Raw genomic sequence first — 19,944 nt, forward strand, 5'->3', positions numbered from 1 at the left:
GTAAAGAGTGCATTGATATGCAAGTTTCCACTGTGGGCAGCTGGAACTCAATCCCATGGGGACCTCTGAGAATCAGTTTGGAAAACACACCTTAGTTACCCCATACAAAGGGTGAGGAAGCTAGGGTACTTATCCACCAACTTCCATTGTCTGCCACAGAGGTGTAGAGCTCCACTCAAACCTGACCTACCCCCCTGCCTGAATTTCAGCAAATCCCTGTGTCTGCTGGGGGCTGATTTATCCATCAAGCATCATAAGCATAGCTCATAAGCCAACAATGTGAATATTTGGAGGAAAGAAAACACATACACACACACTCCAAAATCCAAACAGCAACTAGCAAAATTCAGATGAATAATTGTACAAACTTCACAAAGTGTGAAATTTAGCATTCATAATCATTGTATACAGTTTGTAGATCATTTGTTCTCACTTATCAAGAATTTCTGATTACCAACTGTGAATTAAATGAGCTATATGTAGCCAAATAAATGCAACAGGAAAAGTATAGAAACCCTGTCAAAGGGTTTACCAAAAAAATAACAAATATTGATGTGACCTGTGAGTGTTCTTCAATCATCTGACATGATATGGGTGGGGCCAAGGGCTGCTCTCACCCCTACATTGGTCTCCAGCTCCTCTGAGTTAGAGTACCCCAAAGGACACTAGTCCTACAGCCCTTCCCCTCAACTTGTGAAAAGGTGTTGTCTTGACCCCCGACCTCTCTCTCCACTGTCGGCAGTTGCCTCAAAGGCATCTGGGCAGGGATCTGATGGTGTGCACTCCACTCTCAACCTGACTCCTCCCAAACACACACATCCAAGAAAAATTAGGGACTTCCCTGGTGGCACAGTGGTTAAGAATCTGCCTGCCAATGCAGGGGACACAGGTTCGAGCCCTGGTCCGGGAAGATCCCACATGTCACGGGGCAACTAAGCCAGTGTGCCACAACTACTGAGCTTGCACTCTAGAGCCCACGAGCCACAGCTACTGAGCCCGCGTGCCACAACTACTGAAGCCCACGTGCCTAGAGCCTATGCTCCATAACAAGAGAAGCCACCGCCACGAGAAGTCCGTGCGCCGCAACAAAGAGTAGCCCCTGCTCGCCACAACTAGAGAAAACCCGCATGCAGCAATGAAGACCCAATACAGCCAAAAATAAATAAATTTATTTTTAAAAATTTTTAAGAAAAATTAACAGAGCCTGAGACCTGCGAGACACCATCAACCATACCAATATATGCATAACAGGAATCCCAGAAGGAGAGAAGAGAAAGGGACAGAAAGAATAGTTGAAGAAATAATGGCCCCAAAATTTCCCAACGTGATGAAAGACATGAATCTACACATCCAAGAATCTCAATGAACTCAAAGTAGGACAAACACAGAGATCTACACCAAGACATATTATCACCACACACACACAACCTTCTCTGTACAGGCCTCCATCACCTGGCACCTGATCTCCCACCTGAACATTCAGCAGTGAATAAGACAGACAAGTATTACGTGGTCAGCCCCAGTCTGAACAAGGAGACAGATAAACTAGAACAAATCACTGAACTATAAAGTTCAAGCTATGGCAAGTGTTAGAAGAAATGAAACACAGTGATGTAATAATGACTGGACAGTGGTAGGTGGTCAGGGAGGGGAGGGCCTCCCAAGGAAGTGCCACTGGACCTAAAGGATGAGAAAGAGGCAGCTTCAAATGAACTAGTGTTTCCCAGGGAGAGGGAACTGCAAATGCAAAGGGACTGGGGCAATAACAGTTTGATGTGAAGGAGAATCGGAGAGGAGGTCATGGTGGGCCATGAGGACAACAAAGGATATGAGGCCAGAAGTCTTGTTGTGGCTGGATTTTATTTGTGGGAATCTGATTTTATTTTAGGTAGGGTGAGCAGTTATGGGAAGACTGTTCAGCAGGGGTGTGCTATGATCTGATTTCAGGTTTTTAAGTCCACTCTGGGCACAGCATGGAGAATGGAATATAGGAGTGAGGCAGGTTAAATTTTCCAAAATGACCACAATAATATCTCCCACCCCACATTCGCTTGCACAAAGAATGTTACAAGTTCACCTTGACACACCACCCATTGACAGAGGTGGAGTCTATGTTCCTTCCCCTCGAATCTGGTGCTGGAAGTAATACAGTGCGACATTCCAAGCTGGATCAGGAAAGGTAATGTAGCTTCTGCCTTGTTCATTTTTGAAGCCCTGGGTGGCTATGTAAGAATCCCAACTACCCTGACTACTGACCTGGTAGGAGGAACCCAGTTCACACCAAGAGGCCTGTGGAGGTGCCCTAGTCCACAGCCCCTGTGGAGGTCCCAGCCCACACCTGGCATCAACTGCAAGTGAACATGCCTCCAGATGATTCTGGCCCCTCATTTGTTGAGTCACCCCTAAGCCTCTAAGTCCTTCCAACTGAGGAGTAGAAACAATCAATGTCAGCTCTGCCCTGCCCCAATTCCTGACCCACAGCATCTGTGAGCATCATGAAACGGCTGTTTGGGATGGTATGTTAAAGAGCAGTAGTAACTGGAACTGGGGGGAAAGGGGAGTGGAGAACTGGGTGGAGGAGGGAAGCACCAGAGTGGCATCCGGGAAACTAAGGAAGAGGGGGTGTCATCAAAACGAGTGGTGCCAGGGCTTGCACCAGGCTGGAGCAGTGGATGGGAGCAAAGAGAAGGGATTTGTTCAGGATGCATTTTGGAAGTAAACCCCAGAGAACTTTCTGTATGCGATCACCAACGGAGGGTGGATAAGAGGAAAGATTAGGGCCCGCGACTGCGCCAAGATATTCAGAGCTGGAGCCCAGGAAGGTAGCACAGAGCCCCCGTTCCCTCCCGCTCCCGGCCCGGGCGACTGACTACATCTCCCGGCATCACTCGCTCAGGCCGCGGGAAGGGGAAAAAAAAAAAAAAAAGTTTGGGCCAAGCATTCCCGGAATGCGCTTCCTGCTGGCGCGGGGCGGGGGGGCGGGCGGGGAGGCCCGGGCGGGGCGGGGAGGGCGGGGAGGGCGGGGGGCGGCGCGGCCGGAGCCCGGGGCGCGCACTCCGCCCGGCCCGGGCCCCAGCATGGCCGAGCCGCTACTCAGGAAAACCTTCTCCCGCCTTCGGGGCCGGGAGAAACTTCCCCGGAAAAAGTCGGACGCAAAGGAGCGCGGTGAGAGGGGGAGGTGGGGAAGAAGGGGCGCCGAACCCCACCCGGCCTGGAAGCGGGTCCCGGGGCCCCAAGGAGGGACAAGGGAAGCCCTGCGGAGCCCCCTGCGGGCCGGGGTTGGGGGCCGGGGCACGCAAAGGTCCTGAAAGTAACGGGCTGGGGGGAGAGGGGGCGCGGACCGTTATGTGCGCCTGGCCAGGGATGCCAGCGCTGCGGCTCCTTGGGAGGCCCGGGAGGGGGCCTCGCCCCTGACAGGAAATGGGGCCGAGGCAGAGCGCCTTGAGAGTGCAGGGGAGGAGGAGCTGGGAGGCCTAGAAACTGGGGCTTATTCAGGCCGGGCAGGGGACACCCTGAGCCCTAGAGACCTGGGATGGGAGATGGGGGCGTACTCCTGCAGAGGGAGAGAGGCGGTGCATCAATCATGGTGGCTACCCCCCACCCCCTCTCACCTATTAACCAGTGACTGCAGCTACACCCAACCTTAGGCAGCCCCAAGAAACTGTCCCCTTTATACAGATGGGGAAACTGAGGCACGGAGCAGTTGGGTCATTTACCCAGTGCCAGTGAAGTGACTTAACAGCTCTGTGGACTATGCTACTAAATGAACCCAGAGAGAGAGTCCTGGGGAGTGGAAATCTGAAGTGACCAGAGGAGGGAGTCCTTAAAGAAATGGGCAGGACCTTAAAGAAATCAGAGCTGCGTGGGACAGGAAGTCCCGGAAAGGAAGGAGTTAAAGGAGGGAGGGCAGAAGACTCCATGGATCTGACCTCTCCCCAGCCCTTCCCAAAGATTCCCAAGGTTCCCACAGCAGAGAGAAGGGACAGGGGTGCCCACGCACAAACACACACAGGAAACAGCCCGGGATGTCAGAGAGAGGAGGATGGAGCAGGAGGGGGAGGTCCCAAGGCATTGACCGTGGGGGTCAGTCCTGGGCTGAGAGACGGTGGCAGCGGGTTTGGAAGATAGGCACGGAGGTGGGGAGTGACATGCTGCAGGTATGGGAGAACCCAGCAGGCACTCACTCAGTCATGCCTGCTCCTGTCTTCCAAGCAAGCTAGGCAGCGTCCACTGTGGGCTATGTGCTTGACCAAGATATGAGTGCCTATGACGTGCTCTCCATGTTGAGCTCTCCAAAGCCTCCCTGAAGGGCAGCATCAAATCCCCACATTTCACAGGAGGACACGGAGGCTCAGAGATGGAAAGTGACTTGCCCAAAGCCACCCAGTGAGAAGGGACAAGGGCAGGGCTCCATGCAGAGTTAACGAGAGGTGTAGGGAAGCAGAGTGGGGAATGCAGGGCCCAGGCCCAAAGAAACCCCACGGGACCTCTGAGGCTGGAGAGCAGAGGGACAGAGTCCTGTTTGGGATACCAGGGCCAGGGAGGTTGGGGAAGAGGCCATAAGCTGGTAACAGATGAGACTGCTGGCCTGCAGCCACCCATTCCGAATGAATGTGTGGAGTGTCAGTGCTGAGTGCATTCTCCTGCTGGGGGAAGAGCCCTGGGCCGGGACTGCTCTGGGAGCAGTGGGAGGCTGAGTCTCACACCCCTTGCTCTCTGCCAGGCCGCCCAGCCCAGCGCCCGGAGCCCAGTCCTCCAGAACCAGAGCCCCAGGCCCCGGAAGGACCCCAGGCTGGAGCAGAGGGGCCCCCCAGCCCCGAGGCATCTCGGAGCCCGGCTCGGGGTGCCTACCTGCAGAGCCTGGAGCCCAGCAGCCGCCGATGGGTGCTGGGCGGGGCCAAGCCACCAGATGAGGCCACCTTGGGGCCCGGGGCAGCTGGCAGTAGGGAGCCTGCTGGTGAGATCTGGTACAACCCCATCCCTGAGGAGGACCCCAGACTCTCGGCACCTGAGCTCCCAGGCCCACAGCCAGGCTCAGCTGAGCCGGAGAGCCTGGCCTCCCCAGGTGAGCACAAGCCTTACACCCCGGGACCCCCAAGATGACTACAAGCCTCACCCCCATCCCAAGCCCAGATTTCTGGACCCTGAGGTCTGCTCTCCCCATAGGCGCAGCCCCCGCCAGTCCCCCAAACAAAGCCTCCCGCACCAAGTCCCCAGGCCCGGCCAGGCGCCTCTCAATGAAGATGAAGAAGCTGCCTGAGCTGCGGCGCCGCCTGAGTCTGCGGAGCACCCGGGCTGGCCGAGAGCGTGAGCGAGCCGCCCCCGCGGGGTCCGTCATCAGCCGTTACCACCTGGACAGCAGCGTGGGGACCCCGGGGCGGGCGGCAGTGTCTGAGGGCGCACGGGGCCTGAGGGCCGGTTACCTCAGTGATGGCGACTCTCCTGAGCGCCCAGCGGGGCCCCCGTCGCCCACCGCCTTCCGCCCCTATGAGGTGGGCCCATCGGCCCGGACGCCCCCCACTGCACTCTGGGGCCGCCTCAGCCTGCACCTGTACGGGCTGGGGGGGCTGCGACCGGCACCTGGGGCCACTCCGCGAGACCTCTGCTGCCTGCTGCAGGTGGATGGGGTGGCCCGGGCCCGAACGGGGCCGCTGCGTGGGGGGCCAGACTTCCTGCGGCTGGACCACACCTTCCACCTGGAACTCGAGGCCGCGCGGCTGCTGCGGGCCCTAGTGCTGGCGTGGGACCCCGGCGTTCGGCGGCACCGGCCCTGCGCCCAGGGTACTGTGCTGCTGCCCACGGTTTTCCGAGGTAGGATGCATGGCTGCTGGGGAAGAGGTGTAGGGCACAGGATTCAGCTCAGGGCTCCCTCCTTCCTCCAGAGTGCCCAGGGTGCTAAGCCCAGGATGGGACGTGGGTTGGAGTAGGGGCCAGGGCACAGGAGCCTGGTGGGGGCAGACTCGACTCAGCAGGTCCCCTTGTGTCTTCAGGGTGCGAGGCCCAGCAGCTGGCTGTGCGCCTGGAGCCCCAGGGGCTGCTGTATGCCAAGCTGACCCTGTCGGAGCAACAGGAAGCACCAGGCACAGCTGAGCCCCGAGTCTTCGGGCTGCCCCTGCCACTGCTCGTGGAGCGGGAGCAGTCCCCGGGCCAGGTGCCCCTCATCATCCAGAAGTGTGTTGGGCAGATCGAGCGCCGAGGGCTACGGGTAAGTCCCTCACCCCACCCTAGCTAGCCCCCAGACCTCAGAACGACTCCCCAGAACACCCAGGGTATGGAGGCCAGGCTTCCCCCTACCCCGCCTGGGGAACTCCTGGCTCCAGTCCCAGCCTAGACAAGGGCAGGAGCACCCGCTCCCTCCAGACCCTAGCACCTAGCCCAGAATTCATGGGTCATCTGTTCATTTAGTGACATAGGATCCCAGCCCTTCTGGAGCTCAGAGTCTGATGGGGGAAAAGACATGACTCTAATAAATCACATATGTAAAACTGTGGCTGGGATAAGAGCAAAGAAACTGGGAGAGCTTAAAGCAGGACCTGACCCACTGGTTGGGGTAGTCAGGGAAGGCTTTCCAGAGGAGGTGACAAGTAAGCTGAAAATGAGTCAGAGTTTCCTGAGTCAAAGGAGGTGGGTGCCAGGACAAGTGATCCAGAGGGTCTACAGGGCCAGGCTGTCCAGGCAGCCAGGTGGGATCCCCCATGACAGGTGTCAGAGGAGCAGGAAAGCAGCCAGTGAAACTACAGCCAGCCCCCAACCTCTCAGCCCATTGCCACTGTGATCTAGGCCTCTGGCCCTCACCCACAGGGCCCTGATCAGTCTGTGGCCCTGACAAGAGGACATCTCTCTGCTCCTACCCCCAGGTAGTGGGGCTGTACCGTCTGTGCGGCTCAGCAGCCGTGAAGAAAGAGCTTCGAGATGCCTTTGAGCGGGACAGTGCAGCTGTCTGCCTCTCCGAGGACCTGTACCCCGATATCAATGTCATCACTGGTCAGCATGCCCCTTCTCTCTCCTGCCTGCTCCCCATTCAACCCTCACCTCAAGGCAGTCCCTGTGGTCCCTCTGGGACCTCACCCCTTCTGTTGGCCTTGTTTTCATCTTCCTGTACCTATCCTCCTCCTGTTCCCCTGCTCCCAGCCCCAGCTGAATCTCCAGCCTCAGAAACCAGCAGTGCCCTGATCAGAGTGGGCCCTGTATCCACAGGCATCCTCAAGGATTATCTTCGGGAGTTGCCCACCCCGCTCATCACCCAGCCCCTCTATCAGGTGGTGTTGGAGGCCATGGCCCGAGAGCCCCCAAGCAGGGCTCCTTCCAGCACTGAGGGCACCCGTGGGCTCCTCAGCTGCCTGCCAGATGTGGAAAGGGTGAGTTGGGCCTGGTGGGAGCAGGCGAGACAGGGAGTGGGCTGACATCAGCAGAATGTTTCACCCATGCCTGGGCCTGTGATGGCCATGAATATGTGGCATTGTTACAATTCTAGAAAATAGGTGCTATTAGTATCCCCACTTTATAGATATGGAAGCCAAAGCCCAGAGCAGTTGAGTGAGTTACTTAAGGTTTCACAGGCAGGATGTATCAAAAATACAGACTCTGAACACAGGTGTGTCAACCTACCATAAGGGAAGTTCCTGGCTGTGGTATCCTGGAAAAGTCCCGACCCTCTCTGTGCCTCAGTATCCTCATCTATAAAATGGGATTAATACCAGCCCTGCCTAACACACAGAGGAGTAGGCTCAAGCCCAAGTTCTGCCATTTCAAAGTTAAGTTACCTTTTGCTTCAGTCTCCCCTCCAGCAAAATGGGATCATAATACTAATACCTAATGGTTAAGTCTTAGCTGGGTCATCACCCAGCTATGAGACCTTGAACCTCAGTTTCCCCATTCTGAACCGCCTTAGTCTCCCTCAGGTGCGACAGGGGACCGGCTTTGCCCACCTCATGCTCTCCCTACCCTCTCCGCTCAGGCTACACTGACGCTTCTCCTGGACCACCTGCGCCTTGTCTCCTCCTTCCACGCCCACAACCGCATGACTCCGCAGAACCTGGCCGTTTGCTTCGGTCCTGTGCTGCTGCCGGCGCGCCAGGCACCCGCCAGGCCCCGCATCCGCAGCTCTGGCCCGGGCCTCTCGAATGCAGTGGACTTCAAGCGCCACATCGAGGTGCTGCACTACCTGCTGCAAGCCTGGCCAGGTGAGCTGGCCCTCGCCCCAGCCCCCGCGCCGCCGATCGTAGCCAGGCCGCCGCTACGATGCTTTCTCCGGTGGCCAATTAGAGTCTCGGGCTTCAGGCAAGCCACGCCCCCTAGTCCGAGTAAGCTGGTACCTGGTTGCCTCAGCAACCAGTTCTAGCTCAGCCAGTGAAATCCTGATCCGGTCGAAGGCCTTGCCTTTCGACCGGCCAATCAGGGGCCTAGCTACCTAAGCAGCCAATCAGAGGTCTAGTTGCCACCGCTGGGCGTGACATCATCCAAGCCCTCCCTCTCCCTCTGCAGATCCACGCAGGCCCCCCGAGGCTCCGGAGCTCGTCCCTTACCTGCGGCCCAAACGACAGCCGCCGCTGCACTTGCCGCTAGCGAGCCCCGAAGTGGTGACTCGGCCCCGCGGCCGGGGCGGCCCCGAGAGTCCCCCGAGCAACCGCTACGCTGGTGACTGGAGCGTTTGCGGGCGGGACTTCCTGCCTTGTGGGCGGGACTTCCTATCCGGGCCGGACTACGACCACGTGACGGGCAGCGACAGCGAAGACGAGGACGAAGAGGCTGGCGAGCCGACGGTCGCCACCGACTTCGAAGACGACTTCGAGGCTCCCTTCAACCCGCACCTGAACCTCAAAGACTTTGATGCCCTCATCATGGACCTGGAGAGAGAGCTCTCCAAGCAGATCAACGTGTGTCTGTGAGCCGGGCGGGGCCGGACCCCGATTACTAAGGCCGGGCTCCTGGTTGCTAAGGCGGTGCCCTGACGACCTAGGGGGACCAGACCTGTAGCTCAGGCCTAGCTCCTGGTTCCTGGGGAGTTGCCTAGTGACCAGCCAACCCATTGCTGAGAATCATTCCTCGTTTCCAGTGCTCAACATTTGGGCACCGGTTGCGAAGGCCGGGGATTGGGAATTTTCGGGACCAGCTATTGTGGCTATCTTTTCTGAGTACCAAGGGCTTCTCCCCGGCTGCCAAAAGGCAGTTCTGCTTGCAGGGCTGGCTGGCCTCTTGCTTCGCCTTAGCCAGGGAAACGCCAGTTACTGTGAGCATCACCCTGGGATGGTGAGACACCCCCCAAGTCAGTCCTCTTGCTGCTGCCAACCAAATCAGTATTAGCTTTGAGCACTGCACTCTGCTTCTCCCTCGGCGGGCCCAAGGACTATCATGAGGTACTGTTTGAGGCAGGGTGGGGGGAAAGCCCCTATCCTGGGCTCTGGCTGGATAGGGGCAGCCTGAGGCTTATAGGAAAACAGCTGGTTTCCCCACCCTCTTTTCCAAGGAAAACCCCATGATTGCCTCAAACCAGCAAAAGTAGATAGCAGAGTATGGCCCTTCCCTCCCCAATTCTTCCTCCCCATTCCTGAAGAAATTGAGCACTTATAAGACCTCCCTTTCGGAGGGGCCCCACCTGAAGTGTCAGGCTGGGGGCACTTTGGTACGGAACATATTTATTGCCTCCGTGCGTGTGTGTCTGTGTGTGAGGACTAGTGTGCATGGACATGTCTAGAGCAGGCATGTGGGGCTCTTTCAGGGACCACAGAGCGGGGAAAGAGTTTGCAGTGCCCAGGCACCCTGAAATCCCCAGTAATGGTGCCTCAGTGAGCCCCAGAGTTCCAGTGGGAGAGTAGGGTCCCCTCCTGTCTCCTCCCTCTTTCCCTCACTTCCATCTTTGTGGACAATAAATCAGTATGCACAGGTTCTGGGATGAGTACTTGGGCCCACACGGACCAGAGGTGGTTTATTCAATGTGTAAGAGAGAAGGGGAGAAAGGACACAGTTGAGCCCACAAAGAAAAAGGCCCAAGGGCTCTCCAGTGCTGCCCAGGAGCCTCTCTGAGCTCTGACCCCTCCAGCCCCTCCCTGTCCTCAGGGAGGCTTTTAGGGTCACTGGGCCTCATGGGATAGGCCCAGGGCAAGCAAGGATGAGAAACCAGCCTGGCACAAACCAGCCTGGCACAGTCTAGGGGTGGGAAGAGAGCCAAGGGCACTGACCCATGAGGCCCTACACGGCAATGGAGCCATCTCGGAAGTCCGTCCTCCCGATGAGGATGTTGACCACAACGGGGTGGCCATCTTGGCACTGCTGCTGGGCTTCATGCAGCACCTTGACCACCTGATCCTCACTCTCTCGTGAAAGTAGCAAGCCCTGGGCCCCCAGTCCTATGGCCGCCTTGTGATAACCTAAAAGGGGAGATCAAGTCAGAATGATGGCAGAACCCAGCCTACCATGCAGCTAGCCTGGGAGAGGAACATACATTCAGCTGGGCCTGAAACAGCTTTCCCCCTTCCCACCCATTCCAGGCCCCTCACCAGTGTAAGCCAAGCCACAGGCCACATTGCTGCCCAGACAGGGCACCTGCTCCCGGGAAATCTGGGTCCAGCCAGCATCATTCCCTATCAAAGCCATCACTGGGATCTGCAGGGAGAGGATGAGGCCAGGCCACAGCCTTCAGTCCCAGGGCTTGGCCAGCCACAGGTCAAAGACAGGGACAGGACCCCTGCCAGCCAAGCAGCTCCCTCCCCAGCCCACCCCACCCCTGATGACATCTCCCAGAACCCAAGGCTATGAACTTCCCTTGGTCACCCGGTCACCTTGTGTCTGACGAAGGTGTCAAATTCGATGAGGCTGTAGCCAAAGGCTCCATCCCCAAACAGGCACCAGACCTGAGGGGGTACCAAGGATGGTTTGGGTGGCTCACGGCCCAGAAAGCAGCAAGCCTCCTGCCCCCAGCACGCTCTGACTCACCTCGGCATCTGGCTGACACAGTTTGGCACCAAGTGCAAATCCTGCACCAACCCCCAGAGTACCGAAGGCCCCTAGAAGAACCAAGAGCGGGTGGGTGTGAAGGGGCCCCGAGGGTGCAAGCTGCCCCAGGCATAGGCCCGCCCTTACCAGGATCGAGCCAGCGCAGGGGGCCACGGGGCTGCACCAGGTGGGCGGCTGTACCCACGAAGTCCCCACCATCGACCACCAGAATGGAGTTGTCGGGCAGAGTTTCCTCCACCAGCTGCAGTACCCGCACCGGGTTAAGGTGCTCAGCTACAGGCATCGACGCCTTCTCCCTGTGATGGAGCAATGCAGGTCAGCAGAGCCAGCGGCATGGCCCCCCGGGAACCCGCAACCCTCCAAGTCCACTCTACCCAGCCCCCACCGAAAGGTCTGCTCCTTCTGTCGGTCAGCCTGCCGAAGCTCCTCTGCCCAGTCTGAGGCCCATGTCTGGCCCTGAAGGCCCTGCGCCAGCTTCACCACGAAGGAGCCCACGTCTCCTGGGGAAGGAAGAGGGCACAGCTGCAGGGAGATGGCCTCCTCCTGCCCTTCAAGCACCAGAGGCCCAAAGACAGCAGGAAGCGAACAGGCATCTGCGTAGGAGGCAAAGAAGCAGGCCAGTGGGGTTCTAGCACAAAATGGGTGAAACACACCCCAGAGCCTGCCAGAACCAAGTTAGGGCAACAGGGGTGTGAGGGAGAGCAAGGCCAAAGAAACTAGGCTTAGGGAGCACGAAGTGGGTTAGAAACTCACATCAGCCTCTGTCTCCTGCCTCCCCATCACACCCCAGATCATGCAGTCCTGTCAATTCTGCTTCTGAAACACGTCACTAAAAACACCTCCATCCTCCAAGCACATCTCTACAACCCAGGCATGCAGAGTGCTTGTACAGTGAACAAATAAACAAGCCAGTGATGATGTACTTTTCACCATCACCATTTTAGAAATGATTACACAGAAGCTCAGAGAAGTTGAGTTTCTCCTCCCTCTCCATCCCCACTCCAGGCCTCATCGTTTCTGTCCTGGCCCTAACAGCCCCCTTGCCTCCACCCAGTCCCCTCCAACTCGCTGCCCACCAGCTGCTACAGTGGATCTTCCCAAACATGAATGCAAACGGTGCCACTTCTCTGCTTGACACAAGTTCCCTCTCGCCTGCACCGCAGGGTAGAGTCAACGTCCTTGGAACGATGGGCAAAGCAGGGCATGGAAAGGCCATGGAAGAGGACTGAACAGGAGTGGAGGAGCCACGACAGGACAAGAGAGACCTCGGAGCAGGTCCTAAGGGCAGCAGGCGACATGGGAGAGTACAGACAGGGGAAGTGATCACACGCACATTCCCAGGCCTTCCCTCTGGTGCACACCCTACCGTTAGTTCATCCAGAAGCACCCCATCAGTCTAAGGACCAAATATGCGTCTCTGGCCGACTCGGGGCCCCCTGGGGCACGGTCCGGGCCTTGGTCACCAGCACCCAGCTCAAGCCAGCTGCAGCAGAGGCCAAGAGGAGAGGGACCGGAAAAAACACATATGTGTGGGGGCTGCTAGGGGCTCACCTTGCACAGCCACCTGGGGCTTCCAGAACATGTCTGAGTTCATCAACATCTCTTTCCGGTTACGGTTGACAATGATGATCTTGCTGCTGCGGCTGAGGACACGGCCATAGGACAGACGGAAGTCACACACCGTTCCTGGGGTAGGGGACAGAGTCTCGGTGGACAAAGGGCCAGCATCCTGGGGAGTGCCCGCTACCTTACTTAATCCACCATGGTAGACTGAATGCATATAGGTCTTCACCTCTCCCTGTACCAGTGTCACCTGCAATGAGACTTTGCAGCTCCCCACCCCATGAACCTGGGCTGGCCTCAGGACATGCTTTGGCCCATAGAATGTGAGAGAAGTGATGGCATGCGTTCCTGAGGCCAGACCTCCAGAAGCCCTGCAGCTTCCACTCACTCTCTCTCAAATAACCTTGCTCCCCAAGCCCTGCATGTTTCTCAACATCCACCAAGTGAACAAGCCCAGGCTAGCCTGCTGGATGATGAGAAACATGGAGGAGGAGGTAGGGGAGAGTGAAAGAACTCAGTTACCCCAGCTGAGGCCAAGCTAGCCCAGCCTACAGCCAACCAACCCCCAAGTTACAAGCCAGCCCAGCCTGGATCAGCTCAGCTGCCTTCCCGCCTCTCTGAGCGCAGACTCAGGAATGAGCCCTACCAAAATGACAAAAACTACCACCTAACCCCAGGTGGGTCTTGAGAAATGGTAAGTGCATTTTAAGCCACTGAGTTTAGGGTGGCTATTATAAAACAATAGCTAACTGATACAACTATTATGTCTCTGGCAGGATTCAAGCGCTTTATGTAAAAATATATATGCTGTAGGTGTACGTGCTGTGTAAAGCCTGTATAATGCATACAAATGCAAATGCTGTACACAAAGTACCACAGGTGCCCACTATCTTTGTGTAAAGCTGGGTCACAGGACACAACTGCAACCTGGCGAGTTTACCTGAATTTCAGGTCCAGGGGAAGGGGGGTGGTGAGAGGTAGGAGGGTGGGTGATTATGAGAGTGGGGTGCCAGCCAGTACCTGACTAGGAGGGGCAGGGTTACACGATTAGGGAGGTGCCGAGTGGGAGGGAATGGAAAGGGAGGGTGGGAGGATGAGGCCCACCTGCCAGGACGACAACATCTGCCTTCTTCAGGGCGGCGCTGCGGTTCTGCCGGATGTGAAGGGGGTGGCTCCGGCCCAGCAGCCCCCGCGCCATCCCACCCAGGAAGCAGGGGACACCCAGGGTCTCCACAGCAACCCTAGGGGTCCAGGCAGAATAGACGTGAGCGTGGCCAAGGGCCTGCCCCTCCTCACAGGGCCCCAGGGGACCAGGGATGTGACAGTAAGGGCAAGCCTGAGGCTTCTCACCGAAGTTTGTCTGAGGGTGTCGGAGGCAACAGGGCCTGGCTCCCAAGCAGCACAAGGGGCCTTTTGGCCCGGCTCAGGATCTCAACACAGCGCTGAACCTGGGGCAAGAGGTGGGGCTCAAATAGCCAACCCTGAGTCACCATCAGCCCCCAAGATCACAGCCCCAGTACTGGTTCAGAGAGAAGCCACACAGCAGGTGGGGGTCACTGGCCAGGGCACAGAGGCAATTCACCTGCTGAGGGGAAGCCTGAGGGATGTCCAGAGGCAGGGGCCCCTCAGGCTGAGGCTCCCAGGCTCCTGCAAAGAGGTTGGCCAGGTAATTCTCTAAGTACCTGCGCAGGGGAGAGGAAGAGTCAGTTACCAGGAGTCATACCAGGGTTCCAGAAGCTGAGGGAGGAGAAGGGCCGGGAAAGGAACCAGGAAGGCAGTAGGACAGGAACAGAGGTACAAAAGCAACAGCCCAGGGACAGACAGACCCCAGTGGCTGAGTGTCCAGTGGCCTGTTTCCCTTCAGAAGGTTCTGGTGACCACCCCAACCTGACACAGACCCTCAAAAACAAGTGCCACCGGCGTGGAGTGCCAGAATCAGGGGCCATGGCTGCGGGGTCAGACAGAGGTGGGCTTGAGTTCTGGCTCTGCTGCTTCCTGTGTGACTGTGGGTGAGTGACTCAACTTTTCTGAGCTTCCTCCTCTGTAAAATGTAAAAGGGAACATCTCTCCCAAGGTTCAGTGATCTATCCACTCGGGATATAAAGCACATTGCAAAACACTCAATTAATTGGAGTTATTAACAATCGTCCGTACCCTTGCCTTTCTCTGGCTTCTGATGTCTCCTTACTCATTGGGTCACAGGGCCCTGACTTTCCATGAGGCCCTGCGCAGGGCCCTGGAGACACAAAGATAAATCCTGCTCAGCCCTGCCCTCAAGGACACCCAATCCAGCCAAAAATACACATGTGGGCATCAGCTGGCTAGAATTAGTCAGAGCCTGAAGCTTCTGTTTCTCTTTCGAGGAGGAGTAAAGATCGCAGAAAATGAGAAGAGACCAAGGATGGAACCATGGGGAACCCTAACATGGAAAGAAAAGGCAAGGCACAAGCCAGCCTTGCAGGTGGCTAGTTCCCTAATCATGCTGGAGAAAGGTTGGGAGACACCTTGCCTTACGCTTGGTATGACATTGGACTCAGCCCTATTCTTTTCTTTTTTTTTTTTTTTTAATTATTTATTTATTTATTTATGGCTGTGTTGGGTCTTCGTTTCTGTGCTAGGGCTTTCCCTAGTTGCGGCAAGTGGGGGCCACTCTTCATCGCGGTGTGCGGGCCTCTCACCATCGCGGCCTCTCTTGTTGTGGAGCACAGGCTCCAGACGCGCAGGCTCAGTAGTTGTGGCTCACGGGCCCAGTTGCTCCGCGGCATGTGGGATCTTCCCAGACCAGGGCTCAAACCCGTGTCCCCTGCACTGGCAGGCAGACTCTCAACCACTGCGCCACCAGGGAAGCCCAGCCCTATTCTTATTTAAGATAATAATGGTTAATTCCTTTATACTTCAGCATACGCTTTGCAGTATCAAAATAATCTCATTTTATTCGTCACAGAATCTTAGTCTAGAGAGAAAAGGCAACGTTGGTCCATCTTACAGATGAGGAAGCTGACGTCATATATTTAATCACAATATATGTAAGTCAAATCATTATGCTGTAACCCTTAAACTTACACAGTGCTGTATGTCAATTATATCTCAATAAAACTGGAAAAAAACAAAAGGTTTAATCATTTGTTCAAGGTTAACACAGCTAGTTAGTGGCAGTCCTGGGATTCGAACCCATCTCTCTGGACTTTCATTTCACTCATTATAGATGGAACATAGCTCTGTGGATAAAGCATTGAAGGTTCCTCCGGGCTGAATCCTAGTGCGCCATTAACAAACTGGACAACTTCATGCAAGTCATTCAACTGCCTTGGGTCTCAGTTACCTAATCTATGAAATGGGCATAATAATACCTCTAAGTCTTAACTCAAAGGGTTGTTACAAAAGACATGTGAGTAAACCTGCTACTCCTTGAGCTGGCCCACGAGGTGCTTCTCACACGCCCATGTGCAGGGACCTGTCTGTCCTGTTCATGCCCATCCAGGTACCTAGCATATTGCAGCACTCGCTAAATATTTGGAGGGGGAGTGGAAGGCAGAGGGGCAAGGACAGGCAAATGGAAGGGACAGAGGGCAAAGAGGAGAAGGAGGAGGAGGAGGAGGAGGAAAATTGATTCTCCTTTCTGCACCCTGTTTCAGCCAGGCCCACCTCAGTGGTGACCAAAAATGGATCCTTTTCATGTACCTCTGCTAGGGCTGTGCCCCTTTTTATCCCGTCAACAGAAAGAAATTCCCCCTTGTAACTTGTAGCTCTTCCAGGAAAACCTTCAAGCTTGTCCCAGGCCAGCCCCACTGCCCTGCTCTCTCCAACATCCTGGCCACTCAACACTCAAAAGTCCCATAGTGGCCCCAGAGTGAGCTGTGCCCATGTCATGGGCCCATAGGGACCCATTGTTCCCTTATCCTGGCCTGCTGGAGGTCCAGGCACTCCTATGTGATCCATCCAGATGTATCCCACAGCTACCACCCAGATTCCAGACCACCATCATCTCTCATCCCAGTGACCGCCACATCTCCTCCCTGGCTTCCCAGCTTCCACCTGACCCCAAAGTCCACACTCCAGCAATAGCCAGAGGGAACATAACAAAAACCCAAACCAGGGTATCCCGTGCCAATGCTTAAGGCCCTGCAGTGCTTCTCAATGGATCTCAAATTAAAAACAAAGCCCCAGGTATGCCAAGTGGCTCCTGCTAGCTGCTCTGAGCTCAGTCTCTGCCCCTCTCCCCTTTGCTCACCTGCTGCCACCACATGGGCCACTTTGCTTTCCCAACCCACCAACTTCATTCCTGCCTCAGGACATGTGCATATTCTATTTCCTCTACCTGGAATGCTCTTCCCACGGCTGGCTCCTCTCAACTGATGTGCAAATCAATGAATGAGTCAAAGGAGAGATGGGTGCTAGCAGGAGGGTGCAGGAGAAGCCAGCGGATAGGGGAAGGTATGGTAGGAGTTGGGCTACTTACCAGGAGACCCCTTGACCCACGAGGCCCTTGGGCGGCTTAGCTGACACCATCTCCTTCTGAACCATGAAGTAGGGGTACAGCACATCAATAGGCAGTTCCACGAACACCGGGCCTACATGAACAGGGAGAACGCTGAGTCTGCTGTGTCTCCCAGCCCCCAGGCCCTAGGGCCTGACCACTGCCCAGCCCCCGCCCCGCACCTGGGGTGCCCGACTGAGCAGCAGCCATCGCGGCCCTCAGGGTGGGGATGATCTCCCGCACCCTCTGCACAGAAGCACAAAACTTGCAGAGTGGCCGGAACAGGGACATCTGATCAATAGCCTGGAGTGCGCCCCGGTTCTGGTGGAGACAGGAGTCCAGGGAGTCAACACATGAGAACTTCCAGGCTCCCTGGGGCCCCTGCCACCCCTCAGGAAGAGGGTACCTGCAGCAGGGTGCTGGCAGCCCCACCCAGAAGCAGGACGGGGGACTGGGCTATCTGGGCATTCTTCACCGCAGTCACTGTGTTGGTGAGGCCGGGGCCCGCTGTCACTGCTGCCACGCCCACTGTCCCTGCAACACAAACCCTGTCACAGCTGTGTCCACCCTCCTGGCCACCCCCCCCCCATCAAAAAACCCTGCCCCTCAAAGACATCCCAGTCTCACCAGCCCCTAGCCCTCTCCACTCTGCCCTCACCAGTCAGGCGGGCCACAGCATCAGCAGCAAAGACGGCTGTGACTTCGTGGCGGGTGTCCACCACGCGGATGCCCAGCTTCTCACAGGCCACCAGCAGTGGGGAAATATGCCCGCCGACCAGCGTGAAAAGGAACCGCACGCCATGGGCCCTCAGCACGGCTGCCACATTCTCCCCACCATGCCGGATGCTCGCCTTGTCCACCTGGGCCCGAAAAGGGGGAGAAGCGAGATTGTCAAGGACCAGGGCATGGGCACCAGGGCAGGTGGGAAGAGGGACAATCCCCCTCCCCCAGGAAGGAGGGCAGGGGCAGGGTCGGAGGGCAGGGGAAGCTTGGTGTTGCTTAGGCACATATTACACTATACACCTGGCTCAGAGTAGGACATATCATCTTATCAGATCCTCCTGACGTTATATCCTTTTACAACTACAGAGATCAAGACTCCTGGGCAAGATTCAAAGTCCCATAGAACCAATGCTCTTAAAGCACCCCACTCTGTTAACACTGCCCGCCTCAGGGATGGTGGAGCAAGCAGGAAGAGAGGTTAGGGAAGGTGGATCCACAGAACCCAAGGAAGTCTGGCCAGGGGCCATCTGCTGGGACTCCAGAACGGCCTGCTCTCCAGGATCAGGGCCTCGTAACGTGACTGCTGACTCCAGCCTACCAGACTCCCTCCTACTCACTGGGCCCAGTTAACAGGCTGCCAGCCTCCACGTGCCTGACATGGGAGCAGCCTGCTGGCACAGACAGTGCTGCTGCGCAGCAACGCGCACCAGAGGCCTTTGCCTTAAATCTCCACAAATCCTCAAGTTGCTGCTGGTTAGGAGAGGAAGGACTGGGGAGGGGTCAAGGGTGCCCCAGGCTAGGAGAGGAAAGACTAGGCAGAGGGTCTGGGGAAGGGGTAAATTTCTGAGAGAGAAGCCAAGTAGTTCAGAGCAAGGTCTGTGGGGTCAGCTCTTCCCCAAACAGGTCTCCTAACACAAGCTATCACACAACCTCTCTGAGCCTCGGTTTCCTCTTGTGGAAAATGAAGACAGAAACAAGAGTATCTATTCTGGAATGTGTTGAGTACGTGGGGAAATCCCTCTAAAGCGTTGAGCTCAGCAGACAGCAACTGTCACAAAAGTGTCACAGCCGGCCACGTCCTCTGGTGCCTGCTCTCAGCACTCTGACCCCATCGTGTTAGGGAGCACTGCTCCGTGAAAAGGGCTCGAGGCCCCTGAGGAAGGAGGTGGGCGGGGGGTTGAGTGCCCAGGCAGGTATAGCCTCCCTGTGACCTCTTCCTAGAGGCAAAGTCCAGGACCCCGTAAGCAGCTCGGCAATAGCGACAGGATCCTGTTAAGAATCTCCCGACCAGTCGCTCTGAATTAACTGGACCTCACTCTCCCCGCCTATAAAATGGGTTAGCTGGAAAGAACGGTGGAAGTCCATTCCTTTGGCTGCCCCCGGCCCGTCGCCCTTGTATTTCCCCTGAACCTTGTGCATCAACTGGTAGAAGAGCCCCAGGCGGTGAGCGGCGCCCAGCAAGGCGGCCACTAGCGTCGCGAAACCCAGGAGCAGGAAAGAAGGGAAGAAGTCCCCAGCAGGGGCGGCAGCCACGGGCGTCTCCATGAGATGGCACCTAAGGGAGAAAGGGCAGGGCTAGGACGTGGGCGCGACAAATTATCCAGAAGAAGGCACGCCCCCTCTCCCACGCCCCTTGGCACGAGTTTCTGCGAGGCCACGCCCCTTACACCCCCAGGCTCCGGGCCAGGCCAAACCTCTCAGGGACCTGGCCACGCCTCTTACAACGCCAGCCCACCCCCCTTACGTCACCACAACCACCTAAACGAGCTCACCGCAGGTCAATGCGGCGACAAAGCCTCAAGAGAGCTATTTTCCCACTTACCTGCTTCTCAAAGGATCGGCGGGAAGCCCCGCCTCTCTTTGACATCTAGGACCCGAATCTCAGCCCTAGTGGTGAGCCCACCCCACGTCTACGCCCCCAAGTTAGCGTGCACGACCCTCTCCACAAGCCAGACCCCTCCCCCCTAGCGAGCGCCCGGGGCCGAGCCTGTCCCCCGACCCCAGGCCTCGAGTCGAGGTCAGGTTGCATCGGGATGCTTCTCCCCGGGGCATTTTAACCTTCACCTACAGGAAATGGCGCTGACTCCAGAGGAATTCCGCTCCCTTCGTGTCACGTGAACAGGCGCGCGGCTTGAACAGGCTGGGCCGGACAGCTGTTGCCTTGCCCCTTTTGCCCACTTGGATCCCATGCGCCCTGTAGTCCGGCCCGACGCGCATGCGCTCAGCTC

At 56.9% G+C, this 19,944-nt stretch overlaps 2 protein-coding genes across 4 annotated transcripts; one reads left to right on the forward strand and one right to left on the reverse strand.

Moving 5' to 3' along the window:
- Nucleotides 1-3,057: 3,057 nt before the first annotated feature.
- Nucleotides 3,058-9,885, forward strand: SYDE1 (synapse defective Rho GTPase homolog 1). Of its 2 annotated transcripts, XM_082457654.1 has the most exons (8): nt 3,058-3,165; nt 4,724-5,065; nt 5,167-5,811; nt 5,991-6,205; nt 6,858-6,984; nt 7,198-7,358; nt 7,958-8,183; nt 8,485-9,885. In XM_082457654.1, exons 1-8 carry the CDS (start codon nt 3,078-3,080, stop codon nt 8,886-8,888), a joined length of 2,208 nt encoding a protein of 735 aa, XP_082313780.1. In that variant the 5' UTR covers nt 3,058-3,077; the 3' UTR covers nt 8,889-9,885. The 2 variants fall into 2 exon arrangements, with proteins under 2 accessions (XP_082313780.1, XP_082313781.1); XM_082457655.1 differs by lacking the exon at nt 3,058-3,165 and having other exon boundaries at nt 3,545-5,065.
- On the reverse strand, nt 9,885-19,944 carry ILVBL (ilvB acetolactate synthase like). 2 transcript variants are annotated; one of them, XM_082457686.1, is made up of 16 exons: nt 19,785-19,944; nt 19,127-19,271; nt 17,652-17,853; nt 17,400-17,527; nt 17,176-17,314; nt 16,976-17,087; nt 14,099-14,198; nt 13,867-13,964; nt 13,621-13,757; nt 12,505-12,639; nt 11,339-11,453; nt 11,080-11,249; nt 10,933-11,003; nt 10,779-10,850; nt 10,497-10,602; nt 9,885-10,367 (listed from the first exon to the last, which is right to left on the reverse strand). In XM_082457686.1, exons 1-16 carry the CDS (start codon nt 19,931-19,933, stop codon nt 10,189-10,191), a joined length of 2,058 nt encoding a protein of 685 aa, XP_082313812.1. In that variant the 5' UTR covers nt 19,934-19,944; the 3' UTR covers nt 9,885-10,188. The 2 variants fall into 2 exon arrangements, with proteins under 2 accessions (XP_082313812.1, XP_082313813.1); XM_082457687.1 differs by lacking the exon at nt 19,785-19,944 and adding an exon at nt 19,539-19,778.

This window comes from Balaenoptera physalus, assembly GCF_965194825.1.
Source record: "Balaenoptera physalus genome assembly, chromosome: 3".
Classification (NCBI taxonomy): Eukaryota; Metazoa; Chordata; class Mammalia; order Artiodactyla; family Balaenopteridae; genus Balaenoptera; species Balaenoptera physalus.